This window comes from Schistocerca nitens, chromosome 3 (assembly GCF_023898315.1).
Source record: "Schistocerca nitens isolate TAMUIC-IGC-003100 chromosome 3, iqSchNite1.1, whole genome shotgun sequence".
Classification (NCBI taxonomy): Eukaryota; Metazoa; Arthropoda; class Insecta; order Orthoptera; family Acrididae; genus Schistocerca; species Schistocerca nitens.
The window spans coordinates 583,171,870-583,198,250 of NC_064616.1; the positions used below are offsets into that span (position 1 = coordinate 583,171,870).

The 26,381-nt window shown below is 40.7% G+C and overlaps 1 protein-coding gene across 1 annotated transcript in view; it reads right to left on the minus strand.

Annotated features, from left to right (window-relative positions):
* LOC126249350 (nose resistant to fluoxetine protein 6-like) overlaps positions 1-26,381 on the minus strand; it is a 223,826-nt gene that overhangs the window by 130,540 nt on the left and 66,905 nt on the right. Inside the window, exon 6 of the mRNA XM_049951005.1 lies at positions 22,846-23,013. Coding sequence (XP_049806962.1) covers positions 22,846-23,013 — 168 coding nt within the window. The remainder of the gene's footprint in view (positions 1-22,845; positions 23,014-26,381) is intronic.

The window sequence follows — 26,381 nt, forward strand, 5'->3', positions numbered from 1 at the left end:
CCTGGCATTGTAAGTGGGTCCCTTTTCTCCTTTGCTGATCTGAGACACTCTTTGATTTTCTTTGTCAGTTTGTAAATAGTCTGCATGCCACGTTAGCGCAATATATGGCCGATTCTGTCTGTCACTCTGGGAATGTATGACAGAAAAGCTGTAACCGACATTTCTTTTTCTGATTTCTCACATTGCTGAGTGATTGGCTCTGTTATACTGCTAATATCACTTGTGGAGTACCTGTTGCTCCTCAGAGTACTTTCCAAGTGTTGTATTTCGCACCTGAGGTGCTGTGGCTCACATATACATCTTGCCCGTGTTATGAGCATCTTAATCATGTCTCTTTTCTGACTCGGGTGGTGATTTGATAGTTTGCGTAGCTGTCGGTCCATGTGTGTCAGCTTTCGATACATGCTGTGTGCCAGGTTTTCTAAATCCCTTGTGACCAGCACATCTAGAAATGGTAGTTTTTTGTCCTTCTCTTCTTCCATAGTAAATTTTATGTTGGCATGGAGACTGTTCGAAGTGTTTTAGGAAGTCACCAAGCTGTTCTTCATCATGGCTCCACACAACTAGGTATCATCACTATATCTGTACCTAACTTTAGGTTTACAAGGTGCCAAGTCCAGTGCCTGTCCTTCAAAGTGTTTCATGAAGAAGTTGGCCACCACTGGACTAAGAAGACTACCCATGGCAACACCTTCCAGCTGTTCATAGAAGTTGCCGTTCCACGTGAAATAGCTCATGGCAAGACATGCATGAAAGAGCTTTGTGGTGTCTTGCAGGAAGATGGAACTGATGTGCTCCAGAGAGTCCCTGAGTGGCACTTTTGTAAACAGAGAAACAACATCAAAGTTGACCAGGATATCGTTTGGTGCAAGTTTTAGTTTCTTCAGCTTCTCAATGAAATGTCCAGAGTCCTTAATGTATGAGTCAGTCTTCCTCATGTGCGACTGGAGCAGAGAGTCCAAGTATTTTGCCAGTTTATACGTTGGTGAGCCAGGAGCACTAACAACTGTTTTTCTTACGGATCTTAGGTAATCCATGTAGCCAAGGTGGTAGGGCTTCTGTGTTGCGCAGATTCCTCTGTATGTCTGTCGGCAGAGAAGACGTCTTGAGTAACTGATTCGTATTCTGTGTGATACGCTGCATCGGATCTGGGCTTAGTTTTCAGTATGTCGTCAGATCTAGTAGATCCCAGATCTTCTGCCCATAATCTTCGGTCTTCATCACGATGGTCACATTACCCTCATCAGCAAGCAGTACCAATATACTCTTGTCAGCGTTAAGGTTCTTAATGGCTTGCACCTCTTCTTTCTTCAGGTTGCAAGCTAGTGGTTTTGCGCGGCGCAGTATCCTGGCTGTTTCAGTGTATATTTCCTCTGCTCTTTCACAAGGAAGGGTCCGAATTGCTGCTTTGGTATTAGCAATGATGTCCTCCATAGGTATAGTTCTCGGGATGATAGCGAAACCAACACACATGGACTGATACCTGCATAAACTATCAAATCGCCACCTGAGCCAGAAAAGAGGCACAATTAAAATGCTCATAACGCAGACAAGGTGAATATGTGAGCCACAGCACCTCATACACGAAATACAACACTTGGAAAGTGTTCTAAGGAGCAATGGGTACTCCACAAGTGATATTAGAAGTATAACAGAGCCAAACACTCAACGAAGTAAGAAATCAGAAAAAGAAATTTCGGGTATGGCCTTTCTGCCATACATTCCCAGAGTGACGGACAGAATCGGCCTTATATTATGCAAACATGGCATGAAGACTATTTACAAACTGACAAAGAAAATCAAAGAGTGTTTCAGATCAGCAAAGGAGAAAAGGGACCCACTTACAATGCCAGGAATATACCGCATACCATGCACATTCGGAAAAGTTTATGTTGGAATGACTGGACGATTGATCAACACCACGTTGCAGATTGGGTCAGGTGGAGAAATCAGCTGTGACAGAGCACGTGCTGTGTGAGACTGACCATGTAGTAAAATTTCCCAACACAGAAATTCTGGCTGTAGAGAATAAATAACACACCTGCTTGTTCAGAGAAGCTGTAGAAATACACAAACACAAGAACAGCTTCAACAAGAAAGAGGAAAGCCTCAAGGTAAATGGATCTTGGCTTCCTGTGCTGTAGCGAATGATCATCGCAGGCAGCAAGACAACTGCACCGCAAATTACCACAGAGAAGTCCTCGGATGTTGGCATGCAAGGTAAATATAGTCTGGGGCCTTTTCTGAAGCGGCACGAAGTCGTCAACCAACTTCTACCAATCACAGAGAACCCAGGATAAAGTGTACAGTTAATCTGGTTTAAGCAGACAATATAATTCACGCAATCCAAGTGGACTCTTCTCAGTACTGAGGTTCATGGGAGTGACGTAAAGGCATTTCCCGTTAGTCTACATTCAAATGTAATGCGCACTGATGCACACTAATGTGTGATCAAATTTCAAGAGTTCAGATGATAAGCGGTAGAGGGCTTTAGTCGTTGAAGCAGGTACTCTCTCGCAGTCTGTTTCGGTTTCAAATATTTTGCAAGCCATTGTTCATTGTTCAGTGGCAGAGCTACACTACTGATATAAAATAAATGGATAAAATTGGGAAATTGACTATGTCTGGGATAATTCATCAATTATGCAAAGTTATCTGGATGAAATTGAAAGACATTGTGACACTAATACCAGATGTAGAAAATGGATTGAAATACATCAAGAATATGTACTGGAGCTCTCAATGATAAAGATGTCAGAATACACAATCTAGAATATTCTTCTTTACTTCACTTACACACATTTCTGCTCTAGTGCTATTAACTTAATGTGAATCTATTGCTTTATCTGGGCAGATACTCACACTTAAGGAAAAGACAGCAGCGCACGAATTTTAAGATTCCATTCTGTATGAAATAGTCATTGGAAAATCTTAGGCCACACTGAAACAAAGACCTTTAAAAGGAAACCATGACATGGAATTTCCTTACAAGATCATAGGTGATGGAAGCATTTGGCCTGATAGAAAATTTAATGGGACAGCGGAAAGCAGCTGACTTACAAGAAAAACATACCATATTTAACTATTGTCCAACTTTATCATCTGTGTATGTTGACTGTTTGACTGGAATACTCTCTTTCAAATTCTAAAGGTGGCAGGGGTAAGATACAGGGAGCGAAAGGCTATTTACAATTTGTACAGAAACCAGATGGCAGTTATAAGAGTCAAGGGGCATGAAAGGGAAGCAGCGGTTGGGAAGGGAGTGAGACAGGGTTGTAGCCTCTCCCCGATGTTATTCAATCTGTATATTGAGCAAGCAGTAAAGGAAACAAAAGAAAAATTCGGAGTAGGTATTAAAGTCCATGGAGAAGAAATAAAAACGTTGAGGTTCGCCGATGACATTGTAATTCTGTCAGAGACAGCAAAGGACTTGGAAGAGCAGTTGAACAGAATGGACAGTGTCTTGAAAGGAGGATATAAGATGAACATCAACAAAAGCAAAATGACGATAATGGAATGTAGTCAAATTAAGTCGGGTGATGCTGAGGGAATTAGATTAGGAAATGAGACACTTAAAGTAGTAAAGGAGTTTTGCTATTTGGGGAGCATAATAACTGATGATGGTTGAAGTAGAGAGGATATAAAATGTAGACTGGCAATGGCAAGGAAAGCGTTTCTGAAGAAGAGAAATTTGTTAACATCGAGTATAGATTTAAGTGTCAGGAAGTCATTTCTGAAAGTATTTGTATGGAGTGTAGCCATGTATGGAAGTGAAACATGGACGATAAATAGTCTGGACAAGAAGAGAATAGAAGCTTTCAAAATGTGGTGCTGCAGAAGACTGCTGAAGATTAGATGGGTAAATCACATAACTAATGAGGAGGTATTGAATAGAATTGGGGAGAAGAGGAGTTTGTGGCACAACTTGACAAGAAGAAGGGACCGGTTGGTAGGACATGTTCTGAGGCATCAAGGGATCACAAATTTAGCATTGGAAGGCAGCGTGGAGGGTAAAAATCGTAGAGGGAGACCAAGAGATGAATACACTAAACAGATTCAGAAGGATGTAGGTTGCAGTAAGTACTGGGAGATGAAGAAGCTTGCACAGGATAAAGTAGCATGGACAGCTGCATCAAACCAGTCTCAGGACTGAAGACAACAACAACAACATGTTGACTGTACTTTCGGTATAGCAAGTTATGAGGGGAGAACACTACATCAACCATTAGATGTCAGTGTGGATTGTACCGAAAACACTGTGTAAAAGCATTCTCTAACCACAGTGGATGACCCACTTAATCAGCAGATAATGTTCAGGCTAAAATTACCAGCTATTCTGTTAATGAACTGGTCACACAGACCTATCATATGAAGGAAAATGTACTTGTTAATGATAAATTTCTTCTTACCCATATTTTTTCCATAAGTAATTCTGCTCACAGAAGATTACAACCAATACTTCTCAAGTTCGCAGCCTCAAGATTTTATTTTTTGCAATTCCTACACTGTATTCCAAAATACTGGCCTTTTTTGTCCTGTCTTGCAATGTCCAACAGAGAAAAATAACAGAAACACACAGAAAATTCGTCTGGTCATGACGGAATTGTGCGATCAACTGAACAGCACACGGGCGCTACCTACTCTTCTAGTCATGCATCAGCATGTATTCATCTGTGGCTAGAGATTTTTTCTGTGAACACTGTGTTAACAAGCTTCAACGCATGCTCATATGACCAATTGTACATTGAATGTTAGATATAAAAATGTGTGATTTAAAAACGCATGTCATATTTCCATCACGTGAACTCAGCCTTACTGTTGCTCCCATGCGTCACTGTGCCGAGTGTCAGCTTTGTTTGCGTGAATGCACAATATATGAAATGTTATAAAAACATCCAAAAGAGCACAGTTTTTTGAGTAATATTTCAGAAAGTGTAATTGGCAACATGTAGTCTTCCCTTTCCCTGTAGCACATTCATTTTTCCAGGTCAAAAATCAGTCCACATTAGGAGTCAAACATCAAATCAGTTAACCTAACAATTGAAACAAGCTAAATCTGATTAAATGTTGAGGCTAAGGCTACAATGGATATACTATGATGAGTAGCTTCTACAATGCTGGACCTAAAAAGAATCAAATCAGCACCTGATGTCTATTACGTCCATTGTGCAAGTCACAATTTAAATTTCGTCCTTTAAGACATTGTAGAGATTAATCGTGAAACAGTCCTGTTTTTTGAAGCAGCTGAGAAGATATATAAATATTTTCACTGCAACATACAAATATTTTCACCACAACATGTTATATTGGTAGAGGATATAATTAAAGAACAGTTCTACGAAGACTTGGAAAAAGTATACGGTGCAGTACCTAAATATGACCTGATGCTAGTAATAGGAGATTTTAATGCAAAAATAGGAAGGAATGAACATCTGTATGGAGTTTCTGGAAAATATTCACTACATGAAGAAAACAATGAGAATGGAGACTTACTATGCCAATTCGCAGCAAGGAATAATATGATTATTAAAAGTACCTGCTTTCCACATAAAAGGATCCATCTGGGTACTTGGAAGTCTGCAGCCAATGGAGTAGTCAATCAGATTAATCATATTTTAGTGATTGCACGCCACTCCACGTCAGTTACGGATGTACGGAGCTGCAGAGGACCAAACTGTGATTCAGACCACTTTCTGATAAAATCAGTCTTGAGAGAGAAACTGTCACTAACAAATGGCAACAGAATGGGAAAGATGATGAAATGGAATACAGATAAACTGAACATCCCTGATGAAGTAAAAAAATACCAAGTAACACTAAGCAGAAAGTTGAGCAATGAAGAGATCACAGTAGGAGTAGATGAAAGGTGGAACAGGTTTGAAAAAGCCATTAAGGATGCTGCAGAGGAAATAATAGGCATAAGAAGGAACAGAAGAACCCAGGAGTGGTTTGATGAAGATTGCAGGTCAGCAATAGAGGAAAAGAACAGGGCAAGAACAAAAATGCTACAGAGAGAAACCAGAAATAATGTGGAACAATATAGAGAATTAAGGAGAAGAGCTAACAGACTGTGCAAGAGAAAGAAAAGAGAGTGCAATAAGAAGAAATTTCAAGAACTAGAAGAACTAAAGGAACAGAGTGAAATAAGAAAGTTCTATCATGCCATAGGCAAAATGAAGAATAGATTCCAATCAAAAACAATGGCCTGTTCCAGTAAAGATGGGAAAATGATAAGGGAGGAAGAACATATAGTGGGAAGATGGGCAGAATATTTCAAAGATACACTAAGCACCAGCCTAGAAGATGAAGAGACAGCTGCACAGGAGGGAAGAGTGGAGCTGGAAGTAGACAATGAAACCAATGAGGCAAGAAAACCAACACTACAAGAGGTCTCCCAGGCTGTGCACAAGTCAAAAAACAATCGAGCCCCTGGGGAAGACAGCATAATTGCTGAATGAATAAAAACTGGTGGTGAGGCTGTAATAAAGGAACTGCACACATTAATATCAGATATATGGGAAACAGAAACTATGCCAGATAATTGGAAAATTGGAATAATAGTCCCCATTTATAAGAAAGGGGACAGAACAGCATGTGAAAACTATAGAGGTGTAACACTCCTAAGTACAGCTTATAAGATCTTCACAAGTATATTAAACGAAAGGATACGGAAGTGTGCAGAAGGCATACTAGGGGAATATCAGTGTGGCTTTCGACCGGGCAGAGGAACTACGGATCAGATATTTGTGATAAGGCAAATGATGGAAAAGTTCTATGAATATGATATAGATCTGCATTTCTTATTCATCGATTTCAAACAAGCCTTTGACAGCATAAATCAGCAAGAACTATACAGAGTACTGAAAGAAGTTGGTATATGTGCTAAATTAATAAGACTAATCAGAATGACAATGACAGAGACAAGAGCAAAAGTAAAGGTCCTTAGCAGAACAAGTGAAAGCTTTGACTTTAATAAAGGTGTGAAGCAAGGGGATAGTCTCTCCACTGTCCTATTCAACATTGCCCTGCATAGTGCAGTAAATAAAATCAACAAAAGAGGCACCATATTTATGAAAACTAGCCAGATATGTGCATACACTGATGACATTGCTATAGTAGGAAGAAATACCAATACACTCCTAGAAACATACCGGGCAATGGAAACAGAAGCCTTAAAAATTGGCCTCATAGTAAATGTAAACAAAACAAAATATATGGTAATGTCACAATCTGAGGCCAGAAGAACCCCTAAAAACCTAAACATCAATGGGAAATGCTTCAATGGAGTGTCCTCTTTTAACTACTTGGGGGCCCTAATAACAAATGATAACAGTATTGGAAAGGCTATAAGGGAAAGAATACAAGCAGGAAACAGAGCTTACTTTGCAAATATGCAGCTTTTCAAAAGTAGACTTGTTACAAGAAAAACTAAATTGCTAATATATAATTCCCTAGTCCGCCCAGTTATCACATACGGCTCAGAGGTATGGACGTTGACAGAACACGATAAAAATGCTCTAAGAAGCATTGAGCGGAAAATACTACGCAAAATCTATGGGCCAATAAGGGAGGAAGAAGGCTGGAGAATACGCTACAATGCTGAATTACAGGAGTTAATACAAGGCAAGGACATAGTAAAATTTGTTAAATCACAGCGAATACGATGGCTAGGACACTTGGAGAGAATGGCAGAGGATAGAATTCCAAAGAAAATGATGCAAGTTATGATCCATTCAGTTAGGCAAAAAGGGAGACCTAGAAGAAGATGGATCGATGAGGTAATAATGGATATCAGCAATATGGGAGTCCGGGGGTGGAAAAAAGCAGCAAATAACCGAGAAGTGTGGAGGAAGATTGTTGAAGAAGCCAAGGCTCACCAAGGGCTGTAGAGCTACTGAAGAAGACGTTATATTGGTAGGATTTAAAAAGTAAGTGAACTGAATGCATTGTGCTGGGAAGTATGACGGAACCCATGCACTTAAAAAAAGTTCTATTGTCTTAAAAATGATAAATATAAAGAACAAAGTGTAGAAATAAGTCTTAACCTGAATACAGCATCTTAAGAATGGCCCTATGTACTATCACAAATACTGGAACTACCACTGAAAGATCATTTGATGAGGCATTCAACATCCAGGAAAAATGGAGCCGTTGAGTGTCAGTTTCATAAAAATTAATGCAAATAGTAAAGAAGCACTTTGATAACCTTTGTGAGGATGAGAGGCTGACAGAGCCAGTAACTAGATCTGATACTTTTTTACCCAATGAGTGATACCATTTATTCACAACTAAATATGCGGTTTCAACGTGCCAAAGGTATTTTAAAAAATGAAGCATTTAAGTTTACTATGACATTTCCTGATGTTGTTTCTCCACTGTTGCCTGCACGTGATGCTGATAACAACTTCATTTAAAGTACAAAACTGGTGTACAAGACTTAGCACAGCTATGATTAGAAAAAAAACATAGGTCACAGGAATTTAATTAACTTGTTATTTACAGCAGTCCTGATGTATCTAATAGTAGGCCTACCTATAACAGGTATTGAGTGACCCTAATCCATCTAGCACAGTGGTTCCCAACCAAGGGTTAATTACCCCTGATGGGTACAATGAAATTTTATGGAGGGGGGGGGGGGAGGGGAGGGGTGGTAAAAGCTGGCAGGTTTCAATTATGGTTGTCATGAAACTACAAGGTGTACAACTTTGCTACCACTGTTTTCCGATAGGTGGCCACAACGCTAAGCAGCAGTCGAAAGAAACAGATCACAGACATCAGGCAGTTAGCTTGGACCTCGGTCAACATAACCTCATTCAAACATTAGCTGATTTGTATCTGCATCATATTGTTGTTCTTGATTGAAAATGTCAGTTTACGAGCCTAATTCTCGTCATTTACAGGAGGTGTTACTGTTTTGTTTCAATATGAAGAGAACAGCGGCTGAGTCTCATCGAATGCTCTCAAGTACATATGGTAAGGATGCTATTAGTGAAAGAACGTGTCGTGAGTGGTTTCAACACTTCAAGAACAGTGATTTTAACGTTGTAGACCGGCATAGTGGTGGAAGAGAGAAAGTTTTCGAAGATGCAGAATTGGAGACATTGCTGAGTGAAGACTCGTGTCAAACTCAAGAAGAATTGGCACGATTAGTGGGAGTGACACAGCAAGCCATTTCAAAATGTCTCTCAAGGCTATGGGCATGATTCAGAAAGAAGGAACTTGGGTCCCGTGTGAGCTGAAACCAAGAGATGTTGAACGGCATTTGTGTGTTTGTGAACAGTTGCTTCAAAACCGAATATTCACGGCTCCAAGATCATGCTCTGCACTTGTGGGACCAGCTCGGCGTCGTGTACTATGAGGTGTTAAAACCAAGTGACACAATCACAGGTGCTCGTTATTGAATACAATTAATGTGTTTGAGCAGAGCATTAAAAGACAAATGGCTTAATACAGCAAGAAGCATGATAAAGTGATTTTGCAGCATGGCAACGCTCGACCCCACGTTGAAAAAGAGGTCAAAACGTACTTGGAAATGTTAAAATGGGAAGTCCTACCTCACCCGTTGTATTCTCCAGACATTGCTCCCTCTGACTATCACCTGTTTAGATCAATGGTGCATGGCCTGGCTGACCAACACTTCTGATCTCACGAAGAAGTCAGAAATTAGATCGTTTCGTGGACCGCTTCAAAAGATGAAAAGTTTTTTTGAACCAGGATTCGTACACTGACCGAAAGATGAAGAAAGTAGTGGCCAGTGATGGAAAATACTTTGAATGTTACATGTGTAACCAATTTGTTTCATTAAAGCCTCAAATGTTGGGGAAAAACGGTGGAAGAAAAGTTGTACATCTTGTGAACTGTTTTAAAAAAATATCACTACTGGTACCCTCTCAGGTTAATAAGTTTTAGATACATAACTATTTTAAAATTGTCGAATATGGGCAGTAATGCATGGTGTGATGTGGCAGAGGCCAAAGTGAATGTATTATCTGAAATTTGCATGCAGTTGGCAATGACAGCTATGGAGGTGTGCTTATAAGATGATGAGGAATGGGGGGAAACACAGTGGCAAGGAGCAGTGTATCATGTGATGGTCCTGACAATAGTGCCATTCTGCCACATCTGACTGTAGGACACACATCGGAGTGGGTGTAGAACATTTAGGATTAATTTTCACATTAGTTTAGGTATGGCGAGCTTACCGTATTTACTCGAATCTAAGCCGCACTCGAATCTAAGCCGCACCTGAAATATGAGACTCGAAATCAAGGAAAAAAAAATTTCCCGAATCTAAGCCGCACCTGAAATTTGAGACTCGAAATTCAAGGGGAGAGAAAAGTTTTAGGCCGCACCTCCACATCGAAACAAAGTTGGTCCATTGTAAAATGAGACAATTTAGGTCGAATGAATGACGATACAGCTACAGTAGTTTGGTTCGAGTCGTAAGCTCAGCAGTTAAGCTTTACCAGTAGCCATTGCTATGTGTCAGGCGCTCCGTCCGTATTTATATGGGTACCCTTCTTTCTTCACGTGCTTCGTGTGGTTTGAATTGATTGCTTATTTTTCTTAGATCTGATAAGTGCCATTCTCTTTGTATTAGGTGTTGACGTCACTGTAAGCTGAAGATGCATTACTGTACTGTGTCATGCATTGTTTGTCGCATTCTCATAATGAGTGTTTACGGCCTGTCGCCGCTCGCGGCATGGCTTGCTTTTGTTCGTGCTACCGCCGCGTACAATAAAAAAAATAACAAATCGTTTCATTAGCAAAACAATGGCAAGAGACTGCTATTTGTTGTTACTTAACACTGCTGCTTTCTTTGATAATGATCAACAAGAACCAAATAATAGACTGCGTATGATAGAAGATGTTCTGAACGAGAGTTTAGCAAAAATTTTTCTCCGTTTGAAAATCTTTGCAGACGTCTCTGTAGTATATACATTCTGCACAGAAATTAGTCATCTTAGATTTAAAAATCTAGTCAATTGCCGTGCTTAATTTCTGACGGTATCACTATTACACATACAAATAATATGAATATAAACATGACATGATATGTATATTCTTCCGCGTTTGCTGTTGTCTCACTCTAGTTTTGTAGTTCATTAGGCAGGCAGAATTTATATGAGATAGCAGCAAACACGAAAGAATACCTGGCAAAATGTTTATGTTCGTATTATTCTTATGGTGGAGAGAATACTGCATGTGATTCACAATTCATAAAAGTTCCTATTAGCAACCATCTCTTCTCACAGGTAGGAAAAAATTCAGAACATAGGGTTGGCCATATTGACAAACATCCCTAACAGTCTTGCCAGTCGGATTTTCGTAATTCATTGAAACGCTGCAACATTCAAAGATGAACAATACGGAATTTGTATTTACTTCGATGGATAATGTATGAAAATGCAGTGGTCGAATCTCGGTGCAGAGGAAAAAAAAGCTCGTCTTCCACCATTTTTTTTTTTTAGTTATTTACTGACGCAGAGTTTTTGGCGCCAGTATTTATCTTTGTACCTGCAAAGCATGCCTGTCTAGCGGTACAAATATTCGACGGCAGAAGTTAGTTGTGGCGGCACCTACCATTTTTCAGAACTTGCGCTTACTTTGCACTCGATTCTAAGCCGCAGGCGGTTTTTTGGATTACAAAAACCGGAAAAAAAGTGCGGGTTAGATTTGAGTAAATACGGTACTTATCTACTTTTGTGTTCACTATGGGAGGCATAAAGCTGACACAACAAGTATTATGTTAAGATATGACAGTAACAGTTTTACAAGCATATAAATTCTGCCAGGCAGTCAGAAGGAGAAACATGGGCCCAGTGTAGCACTCAACTCATCATTACCACTTACCACTGTAGGAAACAGCTGGGGCATGAAGCATGGGACAGAAACAGAAACGCCCTGGCTACACCACAATGTATTCTCTGTCTTTCTCTGTGCAGAATGCATAGTGTTGCCACCTTCTAACGTGCACACCACCATAGTGCAGCTGGTCAATTGTTTGGTGCAGCACATTCATTATCAGCTGCACTGAGTTATTATCTTGCTCTTCTCATTCTTTCATTAGTCATTTGCTTGGCAACCAAGTAGACATACATGTGAAGTGAATGAATATATTGTTGGTGTTTCCTATTTCACTGGTGTCTGTGCCATATTTTCGAAGTCTCCATGACATTATCTTTCAACAAGGCCACATATTGCCCATACTGCCTTGCCCTGTCTCGATACAGAGGCTCTTTGTGTGTTGCTCTGGCCATCACATTCTCCAGATCTCTCAGCATTGAAAACATCTGGTCACACTTTGTCGAGAAACTTGTACACCACCATTCACCAGCCACCATGACTGGTGGAGGTGTGAATCAGCATAGCATAATGTACCCATATCTGTTATCCAATCTCAGTTCAACTCAGTTGCCAGCTGTGGCAGAATCATTGCTGCTGCCGGAGCTGGCAGCTCTGTCTACTAAGTTTCGCATCTCGTATACACGGTACTAACCTGAAAATTCAGACATGTATTCTTTCTACTATAATTTAATGGCACGATAAGTATCCTTTTAGTGTTACAATTTTTATAACCAGTAGTGTACATTTCATTTTGGAACAGGAATCAACTGGAATCCAGATTGAATGGCTGGACTAACTTTGACCACACTGTAGTACTGCTATATCTTGATTGTGCCAGGCTGTGGTTTATTCTTGCTTCTGACTGAACACCACACCAAGTGCCAATGTAACACACAGAGAGTTTGCCTTGGTGCCACAATATTCACTCCATTGTCCATATATAGAAATACCTAAGAATGAAATGAACATTCAAGAGCAACTGGTGTATATTACCTTTAGATGTTGATTGAACAGCTGATAATGTTCATCAGTTCTGGTGAAGTTGTGACTACAGTCCCCCATACAGGGTGCATCAGGAAAGCCTGAACATTTTTAGACTTCCATTCACAGGCCATCCATCACCCAACACTGTAAAACCATGCACCACACTGGGCACTGTTCTCTGGAGTTTAGCTGAGATGGAGTGCTGGTCTGTGGAAAACCACATTGTGGCAGTAGAGGAGTTTATACAGACAGAATATATCACACCTGCACAATGCAACTTTCAATGCGGGTTTGGTTGACATGATGCCCCTATTAGCAAAACTCTGTCGCTACGGATATCATAGTGGTGTCAAAATAGAACTATGAAGGACAGAAAACCTGCACGACATTCCTGTTTGGTACTTACACCAGAAAACATGATTTGTGTAGGGGATATGGCCTAGCATAGTCCTCAATGGTAAGCTCAGTGACAAGCTATCACATTTGGGTTGCCAGATACCAGAGTTCACCGTTTCCTGCACAAAGATCTTCACTACCATGCATACAAGATACAAGTTGTCCATAAGCTTACTGAAAGGTACAAGATGATGAGACTTCAATTTTGCAACAAGTTCTTGGAGGGTCTGCAAGTTAAAGAGGACATCGTGAACAGGCTATTGATATCAAACAAGTCCCATTTCCAATTGTTTTGGTATGTAAGAGAATTGTCAGTTCTGGGCTGCACACATCCCATGTGAATTGTTGGAGTGTCGTATGCACAATGTAAAAGTGAAATTATGATGCACTATTTCCTCCGACAACATTATTGGTCTTTTTTTATAAGGGTCATAATGTAACAGCAAATTCTCAGTGCTACACAGCCATGTTGCAAACATCTGTGTCATCGAGGCAATCCCCATCATCACCTATGGCTCCAGCTAGATGGAGCAACACCCCAAACTGCATCTCTTTCCATGGGAGCTCTGAATGAAATGTTTCCATGCAGAGTTATGCCTCACTTTGGGGACATTAAATGGCCCGCTCCTTCACCTGACTTGATAGCACCTGATTATTTTTTGTTGGGCTATTATAAACAAAATGTTTATGAGTAACGCTCAATGAGCTAAACATGTTAAAAGAACAGATTCATGCATGCATTAGGGAGATTCCAAACATGTTGCAGAAAGTTATGTTATCTCTTCTAGACAGACTACTTGAATGTGTAATTCAGCAAGGTGGCTACTTACCACATGTTATTTTCAACAAATAGCGATACACACTTGATGTATCTTTACTCATGGTGTGCACGATTTTAGAGCTCATCCATCCATACATCTTACAAAGCCTGGGCTGCAGGCTTACATGGGTTGAGTTGTCATTATAAATTTGTCACTAGTACCTGTTACAAAGCCTACACTAATCACATGGGGTGCGATGTCATTATTCATCTGTCGGAAGATAGGAAAGTCTGTGAAAAAGCACTTCAGTGTCAGAATCCAACACTTACGGATTTCAGAATCCAATACTTACGAATGTGCTCAATATAGTACAATTCTTTGAAGTGTCATGGGCCGCAGGCGATCAGATTGCTGTATGGGGGGAGGTATTAGAAATCGCTCAATCAGTCCCTGTTAGGGACACTGCAAATGTTCAGGATGATGGGGAATGATGGGGAAGCTGTTGCAGCAGTACAACCCTCAACTCAGCGTCGCATTGGGCAGTGTCGGTTACAACCACAGTAGCAACAGGCTGTATCACGATACTGGCTGCATGCCCCCCTTCTGTCTTGTCTGTACTGCTTCGTCCAACACAAGCATGCTGTGTGCTGTAAGTGTTGGGCTGTTTGCAACAAGTGTCGAAAGAAAGAACAAACTGCATTGGTGTGCAGCTCCTCTTCAAACGTGGCAGACACAGTAGTACCAGTTGACATAAACTGTATCTCTACAATTGCTGTCTCCCCAAACAAATTATTTATTGACTTGCATGCATTTAATAAACTGCTAAAAATGTAAGTGGACACAGGGGCTGTAGTGACTTTGGTAAATGCGCAAATGTGTGTGGACTTGGGCTCCCCTCCCCTCACACAGATTTCATGGAAGTTGGTTAGCTACAATAAACAGCAGATTTCAATCCTAGATCAGTTCTCCACTCCTGTCTTACAAATCTGTTGTTCACCCTCTCACCTTCCTAGTTGTGCAACATTCTCATACTACAGGCCTGTTCATGTTAGAAGCATTTAACCCTTTTGATTTCTCCACTGCTGATGAAGTAAATTTAGTGTCAGATCAAGATCTGTATCAGCAACTGGAGTCCCTCTTCTCTCAGTTTTTGTCTCTGTTTTCCCCTGGGCTCAGTTGTGCTACTAGTTTTCAGGCTCACATTGCCATGAAAGAGTTCGCCTGTCCTCATTTTTTTTGGGCACAGCAGGTGCCTGTCGCATTGCATGATTGTGCCAAGGCTGAATTAGACTGTTTGATGTCATTTGGCCTATTTCTTCCAGCAAATGGGCTACACCACTGGTCATCGTTAAGGAGGCAACAGGTAAGCTTCACCTCTGCGACGAATTCAGTGTCATGATTAATGAACAGTCCACGATATATACATACCCCTTGCCCCACCTTGATGAGTTGCTCACAAAATTATCGGCCAGCCAGTACTTTTCCAAGATTGATTTGTCAGAAACTACTACCAACTCCCCTTGGATAAGGCTACTAGGTGCCTTCTCATTGTCAATATAACTTTTGGCCTATATCAATATCAATACTTGCCTTTTGGTGTCACTAGCACACCCACAATTTTTCAGTGTTTTTTAGAAGAGCTGACAGCGTCTGTGCCATGCTGCATCAGTTAATTTGATGATATCATTGTTTTGGGTTCTTGCACTGAAGACCACCTTAACAATCTCCAATCATTGTTTTCTGCTTTGCAGTCTGTGTGTCTCAAGTGCAGTCGTTTTGACGTTACTCACATGGGGGTCAAGCCATTGGGTCACCATGTTGACACAATTGTGGCTTTGCCATGGCGGACCTCTGTTAATAAACTGCAGGCGTTTCTAGGTAAAGTTGCATTCTACCATAAGTTTTTGCCGCATGCATCCACTGTTACTCATCCCCTGCACACACTTTGGGTAAAAATGTGCCTTTCTTTCTGGCCCCCACTTGTGCCCAAGAATTTGCTTTGCTTAAATCTAAGCTTCAATCTTCCCTGTGTCTGACCACTTTTCAGCCGGGTCAGCATCTCGTGTTGACTACAGACACTTCTCAACACAATCTTCACACGGGGTTAGCGCACAAATATGCAGGCGAGTCTGAATGACCTATCACTTATGCTTCTAAGACTTTAACTTCCATTCAGTGGCAGTATTCTCAGACTGAAAAGGAGGCTTTAGCGATTGTGTTTGCCCTCAAGAAATTTCATGTCTTCTTGTATGGTTCTAAGTTTCATTTAATCATGGATCACAAGCGGTTGGCTGCTGTTTTTCAGCCTTCCGCTTCAGTGCTGGTCACGGTAGCGAATTGTTTGCAGCGGTGGGCTTTCTTCCTCTCCCATTATCATTATTAGAGCCATTACCGGCTGACAGTACAACATGCCAACACTGAAGCCTAATCTCTCCTTCCGATCTGGCCGGACCTGGTGTTCGATCAGGATGAGTTGCTTTGTTTCAGTTTAGATATTGAGAATCAGAACACAGTCAATGGTTTTCCCATCACTAGTGCCACGATAGCATCGGTCATTGCTGTGGTTCCTGTTCTTAGTCGGGTCCTCTTTTTTGTGCAGCACAGTTGGCTGGAAAAACCGCCGGGCTGTGCCTCTTATACCTTGCATAATTACTTCTCCCTTCAGCACCGCTTTTATGTGTTTGGTGGGGTTCTTTTGTTAGCTATGGAACACGCTGCTCCCCAGGTTATGATTCTTGCTTCCTTAGGGCATAATGTACTGTGATTTCTGCATGTCAGTCATTGAGAGACCTCTCACATCAAAGATTTGTTCCACCAGCACGTGCAATGGTCAGGCATAGATGGGGACATTACACAGCTTGTTGCCACTTGTACTCACTGTGTTCAGCAACAGGTAGTCCCGTGGGTATCTTTCTTCCCATGGCCATGCCACTGCACCCATGGGAGCATCTACATATTGATTTTGTTGGGCCCTTCCTAAATCAGTATTGGCTCATTGTAGTGAACGCCTATTCCATGTTTCCCTACACTGCACACTGTCTGTCCACGTATGTGGTAGCCACTACTTCATCGCTGTCTAAGATTTTTGTAGTTGAGGGATTTTTGTATATGAATGTTACCAATAATGTCCCCCCATTACTTTCTCAAGAATTTGCATCTTTTGTCAGGATTGTGGTGTTCACATCTCATAGCTCCCCCGTTTCATCCTCAATGTAATGGTGAGGCAGAACACATGGTTTGGACATTTAAAACTCAGATGCGGAATTAAGTATCTGGCAAGTTTTCTGAAGGTACTTTAGACCATTTTTTGAGTTCATACTGTTTCATTCTAGTGGAGGACAAGAGCCCAGCATAGCTGCCTGCTGCCACAGGGACACTGACCGAAGACCATCCTTCACCTGCTGCATCCCAAGCCACATCCGCTGGCATTGACAGATCTTCGATGGTTCTGGCCGGGTGTGCCTGTCTGGGCCCATAGTTTCGGCTGCAGCCAAACTGAGTTCCCGCCATCATTGAGCATCACGGGGGTCATCATCTGTCTGTAAGCCGCACTCCAGGCAGGTGGATGTATATCATCACTTTGAGCGGCTGCAGCCGCACATGGCAGGGTCTGTTCTGCACAGCCCACCACCTCCTCCACGCCCTGCTGATCCAGATCATGCTACAGCAGGGGTTGCTGTCTGGCATATCACTGTCTGGAGTTCCTGCTTGTGCCCCACTCCTCGACCACCGTCGCTGGTGCAGCCCCTGCAGTAACTGACACCATAGCCGCCACCACTTCCATTGTTGGGTCTTGTGCAGCCATCATCTCCAATGCCCCCACTGATGACACCTCCGACGCCAACAGCTGACCTCGACAAGGATGTCGCTATGGAGATGCCATCCCTCACCCTGCCCTATGGCCTCTCATGAAAAAGGGGATGGCACGCCAAACCATCTCCTCATCATTTCCGTCCCTACTTGCTGGTGCCTTCGTGCAGCATGCTACAGCAGCTGCCATCATTGGGCAATGAAATGGGCATCAACACTGTCATTGGTGTTTTCTGTGACTCATAATCTCAGTCCCTTGTGAGATCAATGCTTTTTTCCACAGTACCAGCGCTTTTAGGTATGAGTGCTTCTTCAGTACAACAGCTTTTTTTTGGTACCAGTGTTTACAGTTCACAGGCCCACTTACAGAGGCCACCTGGATTGGTGCCCTGGTGAGCTGTGATGGAAACAGTCAGTAGCAAGCCAGTGGGTGTGTTGGACCTTCCATCGAGCTACGGACCCCCTTGAAGATGTCTCCCACAGTCGGAGATGAAACGTTGGGAATCGACACAGAATTCATCAACCGACCACGGCATAACAGCCCGGATAATTATAATGGACATAGTATTATTTAAGTGATCACAAATAAGTTCTTGGGCTACTCTGTACTGTGCATTACTGCTGTCCAGTCAGAGTGTTCAGTTACCCACAACTGTATCTTACGTGTTGCTCTATAGAGTAATATGTTCTATAAATCATTTTTGTTCTTGCTATAGCAACACTAATCCTCCACGAGAAACAAAATGTAACTTTATAAAAAAAAAAATGAATATTTACACATTCCCCTGAAATGTTGTTTTAGTTTCAAAACTGACAGGTGTTTCTGTTGCACCCTGTACTATTAGGAGCACATCCAGTTAGATCTTACACTGTTTTGATATTGGTTTCCAGTGCACAACTTTTTAGTGCAATGTCTTGTTAGATTTCATCTTTACGTCATCCTTGCAAACTATGCCTCCTAATGGAAAAGCATCGACTACAAACTGACCGACTGTTCAGAAAAAAAGGATATGGATGCACTAAATGGGATTCTGTTTCCAGGAACAAAGGAAAATTTATTCTTCCAATCAAAATTGCTGATCTAACTACACAGTTGAGAACCATTTTAAAAGGGCCTAAAATATGCTTACCTATAAATGGAAGACCAAATCATGGTAATAACGGATTCCAGATCAACACTTGCTCTCCTGAAGCACATACACAGTGGATGGAACAATCATCCCATTCATGAATAATTGGGGTGAAAGTAATGGAAATGAAATGAGATGGGAAAGTGACAGGCAGAAAATAATAATGACTTAAAGCCGTACCGGGCATTGAGGCAACACAACGGTAGGAGTTGAAAATGTATGCCTGACTGGGACTCGAACCCAAATGCTCTGCATGTCTAGAATGGTTGCGTTAACTGCCTTGGCCATCTAGGCACACTTTCCATCAGCCCCAAATTCCAAACATCCTGCTCACTGCACCATAACAACCCCCGCCCATTAACCTTCCACTCGCAGATTTCTGATTCACCTCAATTATTCATGTATATGTCCCAGTTGCTTCGTAACAAGTGTCATAAATATCCTCTTTAGTCAAAATATCCACCATTCTGTTTACTAGAATGCTGCAGTTCACCTTTACCAAGCAGATGTTGCTGTTATGGTGATAATTGTGGAACAATGTAAAAAGATCCTGAGTATCATAAGCAATGGGGTAATTTGTAGACATGGGTGGTGTCTGTTCTGTCAGACATGTCCAGCAGAACAGATGCCAATCATATCTATAATTCTATGGATGTAATGGCTATTTGATGAAAAAGTTTCTGTGCAGATGCACAACCAATGTCTGAATTCTTACAGGGATCAGAAATCTGTGAGTGGTGGGTTTAAGGGGAGGGGTCATTGCAGTGCAATGAATGGGAAGTTGGGAATTTGGGGCTGATGGAAAGTGTGTCTGGGTGACCACGCAGCAATGATACTGTTCCAGGGAAGTGGAGCATCAGGTTTCGAGTCCCAGACTGCCACAAATTTTACACCCTTGCCATTGCATTGTCACAATACTCTGTGTGGTTTTCCCATCCCATTTATTTTCAATTCCTTTCACAACAATTATTCATGTATATGACACTGCATGTCTGACATAACAGCAACATCTGCTTGGCAAAGGTGAACTGAAGCATTCTAGTAAACAGAATGGTGGATATTTCAACAAAAGAGGTCATTTATGACAAGAACAAGTCACAGTGAAAAGCAGGCTACAGATATTCATGAAGATTTAGAAGGAAGATTAGGAAATATGTATAGAGCAATAAGAGACAGGAGTCCTCCAAAAGTTGGGGAGGAGTGTATGCTCAAATGCATTCTTTCCTGGCACTGTGTCGCTGCTATCACAACTGCCAATGTTTAAGGAGCTTCAGGAATACTGTTTCATGTCTGAGCTTCAGTCAGAGCTGCTAAACAAACATCTGAACCCTATCACCTTCCACCTTTCCTGCAGTGTGCATGCGGTGAACTTGGAAGACAAAAATCATATCTTCTCTGAGTGTGTAAATCATTGTGATTAAACATGTAATTTTGTGTGAGTCTACAAGTGCACTGATTTGCCTTACTTCAAAACTATATTTATTATAAGATCAAAATAAAATGATTATACAATAACATATACATGTTTATGCCTTCAATCTGTTCTTACAAGTGAAGTGAGCATTTCATCTAAATGGATTAGGTATTAAAATTGTGGTGTATAACATTGTTAATATTTGCTACTTAAAATAGGGTTACAACTAGCCTATAGTATGAAATGTAGGATTTATATATATAGAGGGAAACATTACACGTGGGAAAAATATATCTAAAAACAAAGATGATGTGACTTACCGAACGAAAGCGCTGGCAGGTCGATAGACACACAAACAAACACAAACACACACACAAAATTCAAGCTTTCGCAACAAACTGTTGCCTCATCAGGAAAGAGGGAAGTAGAGGGAAAGACGAAAGGATGTGGGTTTTAAGGGAGAGGGTAAGGAGTCATTCCAATCCCGGGAGCGGAAAGACTTACCTTAGGGGGAAAAAAGGACAGGTATACACTCGCACACACACACATATCCATCCACACATATACAGACACAAGCAGACATATTTAAAGACAAAGAGTTTGGGCAGAGATGTCAGTCGAAGCGGAAGTGAAGAGGCAAAGATGATGTTGAATGACAGGTGAGGTATGAGTGGTGGCAACTTGAAATTGGCGGAGATTGAGGCCTGGTGGGTAACGGGAAGAGAGGATATATTGAAGAGCAAGTTCCCATCTCTGGAGTTCGGATAGGTTGGTGTTGGTGGGAAGTATCCAGATAACCCGGACGGTGTAACACTGTGCCAAGATGTGCTGGCCGTGCACCAAGCATGTTTAGCCACAGGGTGATCCTCATTACCAACAAACACTGTCTGCCTGTGTCCATTCATGCAAATGGACAGTTTGTTGCTGGTCATTCCCACATAGAATGCATCACAGTGTAGGCAGGTCAGTTGGTAAATCACGTGGGTGCTTTCACATGTGGCTCTGCCTTTGATCGTGTACACCTTCTGGGTTACAGGACTGGAGTAGGTGGTGGTGGGAGGGTGCATGGGACAGGTTTTACACGGGGGGGGGGGGGGGGGGCGGTTACAAGGATAGGAGCCAGAGGGTAGGGAAGGTGGTTTGGGGATTTCATAGGGATGAACTAACAGGTTACGAAGGTTAGGTGGACGGCGGAAAGACACTCTTGGTGGAGTGGGGAGGATTTCATGAAGGATGGATCTCATTTCAGGGCAGGATTTGAGGAAGTCGTATCCCTGCTGGAGAGCCACATTCAGAGTCTGGTCCAGTCCCGGAAAGTATCCTGTCACAAGTGGGGCACTTTTGTGGTTCTTCTGTGGGGGATTCTGGGTTCGAGGGGATGAGGAAGTGGCTCTGGTACAGAAGCAAGTAACCATATATGTCTGCTTGTGTCTGTATATGTGTGGATGGATATGTGTGTGTGTGCGAGTGTATACCCGTCCTTTTTTCCCCCCTAAGGTAAGTCTTTCCGCTCCCGGGATTGGAATGACTCCTTACCCTCTCCCTTAAAACCCACATCCTTTCGTCTTTCCCTCTCCTTCCCTCTTTCCTGATGAGGCAACAGTTTGTTGCGAAAGCTTGAATTTTGTGTGTATGTTTGTGTTTGTTTGTGTGTCTGTCGACCTGCCAGCACTTTTATTTGGTAAGTCACATCATCTTTGTTTATATATTCCTTCCCTCTTTCCTGATGAGGCAACTGTTTGTTGCGAAAGCTTGAATTTTGTGTGTGTGTTTGTGTGTCTATCAACCTGCCAGCACTTTCGTTCGGTAAGTCACATCATCTTTGTTTTTATATATATATATATATATATATATATATATATATATATATATATATATATATAGAGAGAGAGAGAGAGAGAGAGAGAGAGAGAGAGAGAGAGAGAGGGAGAGAGAGGGGGGGGGGGAGGTAGGGTGCAAAGTGAAGGGGAGGAGGGCAGGTACCTGTGAAGTGTAACATGGCTATTCATGTAACATGTTTATATAACTACAATTTACTATGAGATATGAATTCAATAGCAGTTAACTCTTAAAGAGGCATTTCCCAAATGCCAGTAGAAAAAGATAATGGCAAAAATAAATTAATCTGCATGAAATTATTGAAATAAATGGATACACCAAGAAATGTTTAAAGTGGATATCTGTGCGAACACTGCTGAGATCTTAGTAATATAATTTTGTCATGTTACAGTAATATGGTGGACTTAATAGCACCCAAGTTCCTGTGTGGGAACTGTGACAATCTATGATTCAATAGCCCTCATTAGTCATAAAAATTGCTATGGTCAGTAATATTACAGATGCAATAAAACAATATTTTATACGACTTTTTCTTGCTCATTCACTGCATTATGGATAAACTTTGTGTGGCACTAGTCCAGTATCAAATGAATATTTAATTTGAATTCTAATAGGAATATGTAATTGACACCAAAACTTGCATTTTCCCATGGTTTTTACATACCAGCATAATCACTGAGATAGAAAACAGTGTGCACCATGATGATCCAACCCATACCCATGAATCGCAGGCCATGTATTGCTGGGACAGAGTCACTACCAAGTTGGGTGTCGAGTATTATGGGTACATTGGAATATATGGAGAAACATACTAAGATGCTATTCAGCGGCCCTGAAACATTATGCAACAGAAAGAACATATAAGTTGATAATTTTATAACATGTACATTAGAGACATGCTTACTACATTTATATTATGAACACTAGAGACATGCTTACAAATAAATGAACCATATTCTCATTTCACCTAGTAAATTACTATATTAAGCAGTAGGATTAAAAGTTATTGTAAAACAGAGAATTATCTTTTAATTAATACAAAAATGTGAGTCACATTAAAGAAGATCAAATGTAAATACAATTCAGAAAATTACGGCAATTGGGAGTGACGAAAAGTGCAAAATGTGTACAGAAGCTAGTGAACAGTGTGACAGAATGTGTACCTAATATTTTGTTGTAATGATATAGAAGTAGCGAAAGAAACTAGTACATAAATGGCAATACACAGTCAACGCATCAAGAATGGATAGTCCACTTCATATTATAATCACTTTCAAATGGCGAGGGGGGCAAAAAAAAAATGTAGAGCGGGAAAAAAAAATGTAGAGTGGTACACTACTAAAGGTATGCTGAAACTTGTTAAAACTAGAATATTTAAATAGGTAAAATATGGTATAAATGATTTTATCTCTCATTTATCAGATGATAATCAAAGCTTAAAATATAAATATGATATGATGATAGAGTACAACAAATGTTTAAATGGAGAAACTGATCACATAAAAGAAACTAGGTCAAGGAAACAAATGGAAATTTTGAATTCTCATGAGTTAATGTTATGACAACCAAAATAAAAAAGCACTGTTGCATAAAATTGGACAATATTTTGATTCTAGGGGACCGACCAAGAAAAAGCAAAAAGTAGGGTGCTGTAAATGGTATTCCCTTGACAAACACAAAAAAGTACTTTCAAATGTTTGGCTTCAACTAAAATTCTGTATCTGCAGAAGACTGAAAAGTGTTTAGAAGGGGAAACAATCCTCTCGCTCAAGTGACTAGATGTGAAAATTCTCAAAATGGAAATAACAAAATGCAACCCTTTCTGAATTGTATTTAAATTCAGTTATTTGGAAAGAGAGAGAGAGAGAGAAGAAGAAGCACCGGCTTTATGCTGAATGAAACATTTTACTTGTCACACCCATGAATGAGGCGAGTAAAAAAAACTGTCAGCAGCTCTCAGTTTTACTGAGAAGAGTATGTAATAAACTGTGTGGGATCAAATGATGTTGCAAAAAGTGAATTAGCAGGCACTAGACAAGTCCTAAAGGAAACTTTAGTGTCTGTGATACATACAAATGTTTTAGTGTCTGCTGTATCTCACAGACGCTATTTAACAGCCTGATCATGTGTTAACAAAGAAATAGAGAAAACTATCAGGAAAATCTTATAAACCATTTCCTAAAGGCCACTTTTGGAAAGTTCTTGTAAACCAAGGATGGTATACAGTACAGGGAATACAAGTTAATGCCAAAGGCAAGTAAATTATTGCAGGAAACATCCCAAACAAAATCAGAAGCAATAGCAAACATACCAAGTAATTAAACTTCATTGCTGATGTTGCAATGGATGTGTTGTTGCCTGTGATGTACAACATTTATTCAAACAATGGAAAATCTGCGGTGGAATAACAACGATATTATGAAAAGGGTAGAGTGGAGGTGTTGCGTCACAGAGAGGCACAACAAAAAGACTGCTAAATAAGTAAACTTTTGGCCAAAAAGCCTTCTTCTGAATTAGAAAACGCACACACATACATATTCACACAAATGTAACTCTCACACACATGATCACTCTCTCTGGCTGCCATGTAACGTTACTCTAGTATGTCAGTAAGAAAGCTGCTAGTTTGAAAAATGTTACTGGTTCATTAGTTTTATTATACAGCTTTTCTTTATCTGCCATTAGTAGCTTAATATTTACTTGATCACAATTGCATTTTTCAAAGAAAATATTTTTACTCCTATGAATATGGAGTCCTATTTATAGTATACTTGTTATACAACTTAATAACAAACACTACTACTTGCCATGTAGCTAACAAAAATTTTAAATCCCTGAAGCTATAGAATCAGATTAGATTCAAATTTGCCACACATGGTGTACTTTAACCACAGCAGCATATGAACAGTTTACAAACTTATCTATTTCAGAAATACTTCCACCCTTGGCCTGAAAGTCAATTATCATACCCATTTGGATGTCAGATAAATTGCTATATCCACATTACAACAATGACTGCACTGCTTTCCTAGTCTCCCTGACACGCTTTATATATCCACCAGTAATGTTGCCACCTGCCATCTTTGAGTGGTTATTGCATGTTGATGTCGAACATAGGCAGTGGTCACATTAATGTGACTGAACTGTGCATTACCTGCGAAGCACTTGTAGACCTGTTCAGCTCTCAACTGAGTTGTGTCTGGCAGGGATGAGTTAGGACTCATGATTAGTACACTTGCATCATCAGCAAACATTACAGTCTTTGAACTGCCATTTAAAGTCATTAGAAGATCATTTATGTAGGTTAGAAACAAGAGTCGGCCCAGTACCAATCCCTGAGGCACTTCACATTCTGAAACTATTTTCACGCCTAAGATCGAGCCTCTTTTGTGACCCTCTGCTTTCCATTACAGCACTAAGATTCCATCCATACAAGGGGGATGTCATAACACTTTAGTCTGTTAAGTAGAATTTTGTGATCCTCACTATCAAAGGCTTGGGGCAAGGTCACAGAATATACCAACAAGGTAATTTTTCTTGTTTAGCTCAGTCAGTATCGCTTGTGAGGTCTTGTATTACTTTCAGTGTAGAGAATCTTTTACAAAAGCCAAAATGAGAGATGGTCAAAAGGTTTTGATCAGTTAAATGAGTCAGTAACATAGGTCACTTTCTCAAGCACTTTTGGAAAGGCTCGGAAGAGTGACATACATCTGTAATCAGAGGTGGTTTGCTTATCTCCAGTTTTGTACATGGATGTTACTGCAGCATATTTATATCCGTCAGAATTTTAAAGCCTCCTTCGATGTGAATTCATGTAGGGTTTCATCCATCCATTTGTCCCATTCCTCTCTCATATACAGTTTAAATTGTTTATTTATTGAGACATCAAGAGGTTGAAATTGTGAAGTAAGTCCTCCTGGAAAAACAGCAAGCTGTATCTTTTCCAGTCTCAATTTCTTTTCCACAGAATTTTCCAAATTACTCATGTTTGTCACATCAGTACACTGCTGCTGCCAGTTGAATCCAATGTTGCCATATAGAGAGAGACACTGCAGGTGACATCATGCAGTTAGCAAAGGCTCCAAAGAATATCTGAAACTAGGCTTTACAAATAGCTTCAGGTACATGAATATGTCACTCACTTCACCAAAAGAAATAACTTCCATAATAAAATCTTTAAAAACAAAGCATTCTAGTGGT